This window comes from Triplophysa rosa, linkage group LG21 (genome assembly GCF_024868665.1).
Source record: "Triplophysa rosa linkage group LG21, Trosa_1v2, whole genome shotgun sequence".
In the NCBI taxonomy this organism is placed as follows: Eukaryota; Metazoa; Chordata; class Actinopteri; order Cypriniformes; family Nemacheilidae; genus Triplophysa; species Triplophysa rosa.
This window is the reverse complement of record NC_079910.1, coordinates 6485991-6498424: the sequence shown is the minus strand read 5'-3', so window position 1 is coordinate 6498424 and position 12434 is coordinate 6485991. Positions and strand designations below refer to the sequence as shown.

Sequence of the window (12434 nt, the reverse complement as noted above, 5' to 3'; positions counted from 1 at the left end):
GTTGACTATAAAAATAAATGAACATGGTTCACGTGTGAGCTATTTGCTCAAATATAAACTATAATAATTGTTAAAAAATATCTCAAAACAATAGTATAGTAAATGTAGTGGGATTGTGTCTGTATGATGTTTTACTGACGTTTCATGCGGGCTTTTATTATGAAACATCACTTTCCATTGGGGCGGAGCACTAGTCGTCACGCCACTGCACCGCCGCCGCTTACGCAGTACACACAGCACTGCGGATACCCTGAGCCGACACGGCTGCTACATTTCGGTCCGTCTCAGAGCCGTGTTGCGGTCATCATGGTTTTCTACGACTATGTCACCCAAGAGCAGCTCTCAGGTTTTGATAAATACAAGGTGAGGCCGTCCTTACTTCACGATATTAAGCATAATGCGTCGGACTTTAGCGTGTCGGCTAGTTGTGCTATGCTATTACTGCTATCATGACAGCATGAGGTCTACCGGTGTGTGCCGCTCACGAGAAGGGCAGCAGCTGCTCGTTGTCACATTTAAACATAAGTTTATGAGAAACACAATGCTTTTCCCCTTGTGTTATTTGGACGAATCGGTAAACCACGACGGTAGTTTTTATTTTCCAGATTGCAATGTTTAAGAATATAGTTAAAGACGTTGTAGTATTAACTGCTTCGTTGCTGGACTAACGTACCGTTGTGGGTTGACAATGGTAATAAAAGTGGGCGTTTTGTAAACATCAAGAGACTATGTTAAAAAAGTAATTAGTAAAAGCTAAATGTAAACACACGTTCCAGTGTTTAGCTTTGTTGTAGGTGCTTTGCGTGCTTTATTTTGTGGCTAAGTTAGTCAGGCTGATTTGTTAAGGGATGGGCTCATGGTTCCGCCTCAGACACGGATCTTGATAGTTAAAACATGACTTGAATGTGAGTCACACTCTCGTGATTTAGTCGTTCATGGTAAAGCTCATGTAATAATTACCCAAGCGTTACTGCAGAATACATGGGTCAGAATTTACTTCTCTTCATGGCTCGACAAACTATTTGTCTATCAAATTGTTAACCATTTGCTTGCAACAAACATGACACGTGACTTGTTTAGATCATCACAGGTTTACATCATCACACGAAAGTGAATATTCTTCTTCAACAGGTTTTATAGGTTGCAAGTGTATTAAAGGGTTCAGTCTTTTATCCTCAGTAATTCTCTTTTAAATGGTTGAAATGAAATAACCTTTTAGAGATGTTATTACGATGTAGTGTGAGGACTTGTCTCAGCATGTCCACTTTTTGGCCTGATCATTTTTTCTAAAGCGAGGGTATTCAAGCTATTTTATCAGTATTAGGAATCAAACGCCTGACATTGCCGTTGGTAACTCAGCGCTACCAATCTACCAGTTGAGCTACAGAAGCTCTGTTAGGTGTATACTATTCTATGTTGGTTTGCACATACTTGTAGGGCATACTGAACATACTGCAAGACTAGACCTCTGTATGGCTATTGGCTACGTTTTCTCTGACGTAGGCAGTACTATTTAGCATAGAGCTAAATATATAGCTCTATTGAAAGCTTGCAGGTGTGTGCTGTTTCCACCCAACTGTCTATCTGCTTCTTCCAGTTTTATATTTACAAAAACAACACCACACGTGTAGACAGATATTGGGTTGTTCAATTTGATCACAATATATAATGCATATTTTCTAAATATTTATAAGTGTGTTGTTTATATCCCTGCTTGATATGCATAACTGCATGTACTTTGCTCATGCAGGCCAAAGCTTAAAAAACATGCCTTTTAGGCAAAGAGTTTATCTTCGGACTGTCCCAGGTCCATATGTTTTGGATGGTTTACTCTATCCTTAGGCCCCCAAGGACACATGCTGAGGAATTGGTTATTCCTTTGAGCAGCATTATTTTCAAGCCATCTATAGACACAAATAAGTGCAGACAATAGCTTTTTTGTACTCAATGCCTATTGCAACTTCTGGGAGGTTTTTTAATGTAGCCGACACGGTGTATAATGCTTTGAGCTTTCACAATTTTTGAACAGACTGTGGTATGACGCGTGTTGTCTTACTCTGCATCTCATGTGTCGTCTTTTTGCTCTTCACAGTACAGTGCGGTGGACTCCAACCCCCTTTCTATCTATGTTATGCACCCCTTCTGGAACACAGTGGTGAAGGTGAGAAAACTAGCAGCTAAGATCCTCATTTCGGGGGTTAACCAGAATGCACAAGAGCATTTGTAGATCCTTCCTGTTGTCACTGATGTGAAATTACACTTCACGTACAGTTGTAAAGATAAAGAAATTAGACCTTACCAAAGGATCACATGATTAAAAGATGAGATAAAGATTTAGTAGGTTCATATTGAGACAATCAAACACAAATGTCTGCTCAGGCATAACGAAGCATAACATATTGTATTCATTTGTGTTTTAATTTAGAGTATTAAGTTTGATCGTTTTCTTGTCTGTCAATTTTTCACAAGGAAGATACAAGTGCATATAGTGGCACTTTCAAAATACACAGTGTTTTGCTTTCATTGACTTGCGTATATGCAACATTAATGAATGTTCCGTCTGGGTCTGATTACCGCAAGAGAGATCAGACCATTTGCAACTCGCTCATTTCTCATGTCTCTGTGTCTCAGGTCTTGCCCACATGGCTGGCACCAAACCTCATCACGTTCACAGGGTTCATGTTCCTAGTATTCACCTTCAGCTTGCTGTCTTTCTATGACTTTGACTTTTATGCCTCAGGTGAGGTCTATAAACGGTGTTCGTAATAGTCATGATTACCTCTAGTGAGGTTTGATATGTTGGTTGATGTCAGAGGTTATTTTGTATAGTTACTTATTGGTTAATGCTGCAGTCATTACAAAGGAAAAGTTTGCATTTATGATGTTTTTATGAGAAAGATCAAGGTCTCCTTCCAGCTCATCTTTTCTTTACTCATCAACTAGCCCATAGTCACAGATCTCACATATACAGTAAAAGCGCTTATAAACACTAAATGTATAAGCTTCATACACACAAGGTACACTGTAGTTGCTCATAGTATAAACGCTCACAATATAACTTGAAAAGTCAGTTGTCTCAAGATATTTGATGTTAATATGTAACTGATATTGCTTGACACAGTGGAATTTATGTATTTGTCTTTTTTTGTGATATAGGGAAAGGTTACACACATGTGCCAAGTTGGGTATGGATAGCTGCTGGTTTGTTTAACTTTCTAGCCTATACTTTAGGTAAGTGTGTGTGCGTGTGTTATCTTTTTTAAGTATTCATCACGAGTATGCATATGTTTACATTTTTGTGGTGTTTTATGCAGACGGTGTGGATGGAAAACAGGCTCGGAGGACGAACTCCAGCACTCCGCTGGGTGAACTGTTTGACCACGGTTTGGACAGCTGGGCATGCGTGTTCTTCGTTGCAGCAGTGTATTCTGTTTTCGGACGGGGTGAAACTGGCGTGAGCGTGGAAGCACTGTATTATCTCTTATGGGTTGTCCTGTTTTCATTCATACTGTCTCACTGGGAGAAATACAACACTGGGATTTTGTTTCTGCCGTGGGGCTATGACCTCAGCCAAGTGGTAATTTTTGATATTGACTTGTGATAAGTTGATGAACATAAAATATGACTTTCAAAGATAAATAAACTCCAGTTTGGTCTTTGCCAGACGATCTCTGTCGTGTACATTGTCACAGCAGTAGTTGGTGTGGAGACGTGGTATAAACCAGTTATTTGGAATATTCAGTACAGAGATTTCTTCACTGTCATGATTATTGGTGAGCCAGTGTTGCGCTTTTATTGGCTGTTCTCATAGTTAAAATGTCACATGCTACATTGTCATTGGCTGACTTTTTATCTCCTATTTGTTTCACTACAGCCTGTTTGTTTGTTGTTACTTTGCCAATGAGCCTCTTTAATGTCTTCAAGTAAGTTTAACTATTCAGAATTAAAAAAAAAAAAATTCTATAAATAATGTATGGTTTGTGAACAGGAGTATTTGAAGAGTTTGGTTCCAAAATGAGATAACTCCGTTTTAATTTTTGTTTTCAAAAATCATGTTTTTTATTATGTTTACATGTTTTATTGTGTTAGCTGTATTTTTTTTAGTTATTGTGGCTTAAATCAAAACAAACCAACTGCAGTTTGATTGATATTAATTGGAATGCACAATAAAAAAGTTTAAGAGTTATCTCATTTTGGAACCAAACTCTTCATTTGTTCTTACTTTGTCTCTCTGTGTTTTTCTTTCAGGGCGTACCGCAATAACACCCTGAAGCACAGTTCGGTATACGAGGCCTTGTTGCCGGTTTTCTCTCCGGCCGTCTTGTTTGTGCTGTCAACACTGTGGATCAGTCTCTCTCCCACAAACATTGTCCAAAAGCAACCCAGAGTCTTTTATCTCATGGTGGGCACAGCCTTCTCCAACGTTACTGTGAGTATTCACAGTTCTGTGCCTCTCGGGTGGAAATAAGCAAATTGTGCAGCTCTAACAAAGGGTGTCTTTCAGTTCCTGTTGAAACATCTTGTTTGATGTCTGCTCCTAACATGCTCTTTCTGTCTTGCTCTCTCTCTCTCTCTCTCAGTGCAAGCTCATTGTATGCCAGATGAGTAATACTCGATGCAAGCCATTGAGTTTGTTGTTGTTGCCAATGACAGCTGTGGTAATGCTGGTGATCTCTGGGACCGTGCAGCACAGTGAAACTGTCATCCTGTACATATGGACTTCTGTTGTTCTCCTTGTTCACATACACTATGGTGTATCAGTTGTGAGTATACCTACATATTAAGGCTATTGTGAATTTTATATTTTCAGCGTGTTCATTTTCTATTGTTTAATATTCAATTGTTAAATATATTTTCTCTTTGCATAATTATTTCCTGTTACTTAAATCCTTCCTCGTTGTCCTTTTGTCGCTGTGCAGGTGAGGCAGTTGAGTGGTCATTTTAAAATATGCGCCTTCTCACTGAAAAAGCCCAATTCGGACTGACAGGACGAGGAGAAAATCGGCCTGAAGGCTGCTGAGGTCTAAGCTATCTCTGCAAAGTCTTCAGCTAGCCGACTTTCACCAGTCACCAAGGAGACACAGCTAACACCAGGAAACCAAAATTTACTGACCAAACACGCCTTCTTTTTCTGTGGATGCTGCTCCGTAAACAAGATCGATTGAGCCAAGACATGCAGCTGCATCACTGGGACCAATGAGCCAGAGGTGGAGCTGCGCCACGGGGCCCGCTGCGCCCAGAGGTGGAGCTGCTCCATAGGACCATTTCAAGCCCAGAGACACCGCTAAACCATGGGACTCGCTGATCTAAAAAAATGCAGCTGCACAACAGGAACCACTGAGCCCAGGAACTACAGTGCCTAGATTTGCAGCTGTGTGACGGGGTCAATTTCTCGAAACAGAAAGAGCTGTATTGTGTTGCTAGCTCAGGAGTGAAACTGTTTGGTTGTCTGGTATCTGTGAAGGTGAGAATTATGCTTGTTTCCTAAGGAAATGTGCTTTTCAGCTGAGATACCAGGAGCCTTGTACAGTTGGTTTACTCTCACTCGTAGGTTCTCTTGGAAGAGTTCACACATTCACTCCAGCATGCTCCATAACATGTAGCACAACACATGATGTACACAGAAGATGTGATGAATGTCTTCAGCTAATTTGACTTGAAGATTTTATTTACAATTCATTAGCTCATTTTGGAAAAGTAATCTCCTTTTTTAAACGCTTCCCACTGTAATTGAAGCAAAAAGAGGCATTACTGATTTTGGACAGTATATACAGACTGAAAACAGCCTCAATTTCTGTTAATAGAAGCTTATTATTTATATGTGTGTGGGAACAGGGAAGATAATGGCTTATTTAAAATTGTGGTGCTTTTGCTGATCTGTGACTATGACTATAGGATTATAATAATGACAGAATAATGCACATTTTGACTACCGCAATTGATGAATTGCTAGAAGACTGACTCCATTTCAGTGAACACAAACTAGTATGTTGCACACAGCTCAAACTTATGACCTCCGACAAATTGAAAGGTGGAATTATCGATTCTGCCGTTTGGACCGGTAAAGGGATTTATTTTTGTTTCCTTTTAACATTGGTGATGGTGTGTCTGCATGCCGATTTTCAGTTACCTCCGTCTATCTGTATTTTCTTTGTTTTGCTTCACTAGTTGACTTTTATTGAGTTTATTTGTGCTTGAATGAAGAGTGTGCTTCAAACCCTAACCAGGACAGAGTGCACTTTGAGTGAGCGAGTCAACCTCGCTCCGTTCTTTAAACACGATAAAAGCACTAGTCTCTGTGCCACCAACATGACCGTTTAACCTACAAACAACCAGTGTCATGGCCTAAGTCCAATTCGTTCCAACATTTACCCTTTTTTTCTTTCTTTGCCTCTTTTAGGGTATCTTGTTTTCTTTTGGTGGGCTTAAGCAGGGGTAATAGGATTGTCTTTTTTTTAAAGCTATCTTTGATTGTTCAAACTGTGCGTGAGTTAAATGTATGCGTGTATATACATTTGTATGCGTGTGTGCATATGTACTGTATGTATGTATGTATTTATCTGTGTATGTTTTACATTTGTATACTCTCACACTAGAAACCTCATACCTCCAGGTTTTGTTTCTATGGGATGAGTGGCAGTTATTGAATCCGAACAATTGATGGTTAAACATGTATATATGTAACCCTATCCATGTTGTAATAGCATTGTTATTGTTCATCTTTTTATTGTTTTTAATCTCCATAACAGTGAAATACACCAAAACGTCTTTATACTCTTAATATCGCCAGAATTTAAGAGAAATGACACAGGCAAATGTATTTTATCAATGTTGTACCCACAGTAAACGGTTTTTTTTGTAATGTGAACATTGTTTGAATAATTTGGCTGTCCACTACATGCTAACTTTATATATTTTTTGTGAGGAACTGTGTGCTAACACTAAGGGTACTTCATTAAACAAGAATATGGAGAAATCGGTCGTTTTAAATTATCGGTCATTACCTTATTTATCCAGCAGATGGCGATAGTTTCCTTTTGTATCCACAACAACATTAAAACTGAAATCCTTGCTCCTTTACACTTACTAAACTCACTGGTGGTAAATCTTATTTTCTACAATCCATGACTGATTGCAAAACATTAAATCTGATTGTGACTTTCACATGCATTCATTATCAGGGGTGGCTACTGTCAATTTGCCTGCTGGATTCTTTAATGTATGTCCAGTCAGTATTCATATATTATTTTTGTATTATCACTTTTTTTTAACTCCAGCTCTCCCTATTGTGACAGTTTCCAAGCCATATTGGAATCGATAATAATACATTTATCAACTTACTCTCTGTGTGATGCTGTGGAGATCAATAAATTGTATGCGGTTCTTTTTCCTCAAAACTATTGGGTTAAAACCACTTGATATATTGTAAAACCAAATCCAGCCGTGTTGTAACTGTATCTCGCTGTGCTGCCCCATTAAATATAAGTGTTTCCACAGTATCATTTTTTCATATTGCAGATTTTGACACGTCTTTGTGAGCAGAGGTGGGTAGAGTAGCCAAAATCTTTACTCAAGTAAAAGTCACTAGTTTAAAAATTACTTGAGTAAAAGTAAAAAAGTATGCAATGAAAAAACTACTCAAGTAGCTAGTTACTTAGTTACTTTGTATCTGATTATATAGGCCTACTACATAAAATTAATATTAACGCCAATATTTGAATATTACATTTTAATCAATATTTTTAATTATCATAAGCAGATATCTTTGCAATATGCTAGAGAGACTAAAGAATAGACAAACACAGAAGAGACAAGCATTTCTGTAAATTTCATCTAGTCCGGATGCCAATGTAGTTTACACAACTTATTTAGAATAATAGACCATGTCAAACTAAAGCATGAACTAAACTCAGAGCATTTTCTAAGATGATCTAGAACATCTGCAGTGCTCTCTTAAATGAAATACACATTTTTGAACAAAGCTCATGTTTTCTCGTGCTGTGTCACGTGTGTGTTGTGAAACGCTCTTACTTGTAAACAAACAGTAAACAGTGAACCACACGCCCATCAACACGTTTTCTTCCTTCTGTTCTTCAAATGTGTATTTCTGCAAGCTCACGTCTCTGTGTCTGACAGGTAACGCGCATGTTGCTGTGTCTGACGAACAGGTCGCGCGGGTGCGCGCATATGGCGGGCATTTATCATTGCTGGCAAACAATATGACACATTTGCAGTTTTGATTGTATAGATATAGATTAATATCCACTTCATCCAACGCTCTTTGTGTTCTGCGTGTTCTTAAATTTCGCGCTACGAGGAGTGAGTAATCCTGCTTCAGATGATTCAGATCGTGCTGCGAACTGAACAAATCCTTTGAACTGATTCATTAGCCTATTCAAATGGTTTTACCCATTGTTCAATTAATGCTTTCAAAAGAATCGACTCAAAAGAATCGATCACTCGGGAATGCCCGTAAAAAGAGAAGACAACCTTGAAATAAACAACGCGTTTTAAAAAGCATATTTTAAAATGAAGGAACGAAGGAACGTCACGCAATGTAAGTTATGTAACTAAGTAAAAGTACAGATATTCTATTAGAAATTTACTCAAGTAAGAGTAAAAGTACACACTTTTAATTTTACTTAAAAAGTACATATTTTCCAAAATATTACCTAAGTAAATGTAACGAAGTAAATGTAGCGCGTTACTACCCACCTCTGTGTGTTGGGTTCTATCTGGCGGATATGAACCAATAGAAGAACACCAATCAATTCTACTGTAATAAGGCGATAAGGAAATGCTGTATTGATATAAAAGTAAACAACGGATTGTTTTTTGTTTGTAATGAAAACCATGGAAGTTTAACAGTTTTTGTCATCAGGCATGGTTACGTTAGCATTAAAGACAGACCAATGAGCCCAGAGGTGGAGGTGATGTATTGTTATAATAGTTAACAACTGATGGTTGTTTATTTGTAATGAAAACCAATAGAATTTCAATAGTTTTGTCATAAGGCATGGTTTAAAATTATAGTAACTACATTTACCATGGCCTTACCACAGTTTAACCATGGTACTTGTTGTTACACAAACGCTAATCAATTTGCAAAAAAATCATAGTTGTAACTTTACTAACAGAAAGCTTTTGTCACTTAATTTTACTACTGTGAAACTGTCATGTTTCAACAACACAAAAGTTTAGTGGTAGCATTTAAGACAGACCAGTGAGACCAGAGGTGGAGCTGCGCTACGAGGCCTGCTGTGCCCAGAGGAGGAGCTGCTCCACGAGGCCTGCTGTGCCCAGAGGAGGAGCTGCTCCACGAGGCCTGCTGTGCCCAGAGGTGGAGCTGCTCCACGAGGCCTGCTGTGCCCAGAGGAGGAGCTGATCCACAGGCCTGCTGTGCCCAGAGGAGGAGCTGCTCCACGAGGCCTGCTGTGCCCAGAGGTGGAGCTGCGCCACGAGGCCCAGTGTTGTGAAGAGCCTTGAGCTATTAACAAGAAACTACATTACATCAGTAGAGATATTGGTGTTTTTAAGTTTTCGATCATTACCTTACTAATCCAGCAGATGGCGTCTTCCTTTCGTCCAAAACTACATTAAAACCACAATCTTTGCTCCATTGGAGGGTCAAATTTAGAGTCATTGTACTGACTGGTGGTAAAGGTTATTTTCTACAATCCATGACTGATTCTAAACATTATATCTGACCATAGTTATCACATGCATTCATTATCAGAGGAGGCTATGGTCAATGTGCCTGCTGGATATAGGCAAGGAAAGACAAAGCAAGTTTATTTATATAGCACATTTCATACACAATGGTAATTCTTTTTACATAAAAAGAATTAAAATAATCATATAAAAATAATCACAACAATAAAAACAAGTAATTTAAAAACTTTAAAAAATATTTAAAAATTGATTTAAAATGAATTAAAACAGTTAAGAATAAAATGATTATACATGAAATACAGTGCAGTCAGTTCAGACACAGCACAGTGATCATTCAGTAAATGCACAGCTAATCAGATGAGTTTTGAGTCTTTAAATGTTGATAATGTTTTGGCACATCTGATCACTGAAGCTGATTCCAGCTACGGGCCGCATAAAAGCTGATTCCCCTTGTTTAGAGTGAACCCGTGGTATATCTAACTGACTTGATCTTAGTGGTCTGTTTAGTGATTTATAAACGGTAATATTACTTTAAAAGTAACTGGAAGCCATTGTAAGGACCTGAGGACTGGTGTAATATGCTCTGATTTTCTGGTTCTAGTCAGAATCCTGGCAGCAGCGTTCTGTATGAGCTGCAGCTATCTAGGTCTTCTTGGGAAGTCTGGTGAGAACACCATTGCAATAATTCACCCTGCTGGTAATAAAGGCATGGACAAGTTTCTCAAAGTCTTGACTGGAAACAATATTCATTTAAATGCAATATTCATATGTTCTGTTTGTATTATCATCACATTTTTTTACTTTTTAACTTATGCCATCCCTCTAAATGTGATAGTTTCTCAATCCATACTGCAACCAGGATTACACCTATAACAACTGTATTTGTGATGCTTTGAAGATCAATAAATTGTATGCTGTTCTTTTTCCTCCAAACTACTAGTGGCTTAAAACCACTTGATATATTGTAAAAACCAAATCCAGCCGTGTTGTAACTGTATCTCACTGTGCTGCCCCATTAAATGTAAGCGTATCCACAGTATCATTTTTTCCTATTGCAGATTTTGACACGTCATTGTAAGAGGCAGGATTTCACTCGAGATACTGTGTGTTTTAGAAGTGATTCGTGTACTAGTATAGGCCTACATGAACAAAAAGTAATTTGTATAAGATTATACAAATCCCATCTGAATTCTAAATTGGATTTATAATGGTTATAATGGGATTAGTGTTGGTTTTAATGAAGAGAATGTGGTCTCTGTGCATCTTTACTGGTTATGGGTTCTATTGGTAAGATGTTATCTGAACCAATAGAACACCAATAAGTCTTACTGTAATAAGGCAACAAGGAAATGATGTATTGATAAAATAGTAAACAACTGATTTCTATGTTTTTTTTCGTCAGGCAAACCACAGTCTATGCAGTTTATGGTATACTTGTAGTTACACAAATACTAATCAATCTGCCAAAAATCATAGTTATAGACTTTTTAAGATATTAATTGAAAGCTTTTGTCCCGGAATTTGACTGCTGCAAAACCTCATATGACCCTACAACACAAGTGGTAGTAGCCTACATAGGATGAGTCTGTGAACAGTGTCCGTGTTCCCGGAGCGAGGTCCGTTTAACGTCCGTGTGTATGACTGACAGTAGGCTACTTCAAGTGGGAGCGCGCCGTGCAGCCCGGGAGAGCGCGCTCAATAATGCATGCACGTCATTAGAAATCGGAGAGGATCTAGTCGTTATTTCCCGCGGTGTCGGGGCGAGGTGCTGACAGTCCAGTGTCGACCGTACCTCAAGTTACACCCTCAAAAAGCTGTGAAGGACGAGCAAGTATAGGTAAATTAAATAAGACGTCCATGAACGTGTTTTTATTACAGCAGTTTTTAAGTTGTTTCCGTTACAGTTAATATTCGCCCTGACTGAGATCTACAACGGTGTCACTTCTGCTTGACCCAGAAGTCCCGGTGTTCATCTTTTATTCAAACCGGGATTAACAGCGCGTGCATATTGGCGGGCTTCCACGCGGGCTTTCAAAGACTGTCTGATCGCGCTCGTGTCCGGTGCTTTGTAAACAAGGAATCGGCTATTAGTTGGGAACTTGGGAATGAGTTTGACCGCAAACAGGAGATAAGAAATCGATCAAAGGAATTTAAGTAAAATAAAAACGGTAAATTAGCCATAGGCCTAAACTATGGCAGGCCTAATACACATGCCAATCAATCAGCCATAAACATAGTTACTAAAAAAAACATGGTATTTTAAGCGTTGTGCGTTAGCTATATAATTTTGTCTGCACGTAGCCTACTGTTTTGTAGCATACATAATTTGCCCAATGAGTAATGCATTATCTTTGGTATGAGGTCATTTTGGCAAGTTTCTACTTGTCTAATACTAGACAGGGCTTGAAAGAAACTGGTGACCCTGACAAAGGCCAGTAGATAAATTGTCTTAGCTAAAGTTGTTCTGAGAGCAGGCCTATCTGTAGTTCAGGTTAAGCTGTAGGCTGTGCAAGAATGACATTGTTAAACAGTAACCATTGGATGAATCCATTTTCCTTTCTGGTTTACGTGGTTCTTAAAGGGATAGTTCACCCAAAAATGAAAATTCTGTTACCATTTACTCACCCTCTTGTCATTTCGAACTGTATGACTTCCTTCCTTCTGCAGAAAACAAGAGATGATATTTTGAAGAAGGTTGATAACCGAACAGCGGTGGCACCCATTGACTTCTATTGTATGGACACAAAACCAATGCAAGTGAA

The 12434-nt window shown here is 38.6% G+C and overlaps 1 protein-coding gene across 1 annotated transcript; it reads left to right on the top strand.

The window, feature by feature from the left end:
* The first annotated feature begins 214 nt into the window (after positions 1 to 214).
* On the top strand, positions 215 to 6868 carry selenoi (selenoprotein I). Its single transcript, XM_057363493.1, has 10 exons — positions 215 to 363; positions 2093 to 2161; positions 2632 to 2740; positions 3157 to 3231; positions 3315 to 3577; positions 3665 to 3773; positions 3875 to 3923; positions 4249 to 4429; positions 4581 to 4763; positions 4920 to 6868. The coding sequence occupies exons 1-10, from the start codon at positions 307 to 309 to the stop codon at positions 5025 to 5027; spliced, it is 1203 nt and encodes a 400-aa protein (XP_057219476.1). The 5' UTR covers positions 215 to 306; the 3' UTR covers positions 5028 to 6868.
* The last annotated feature ends 5566 nt before the right edge of the window (positions 6869 to 12434 follow it).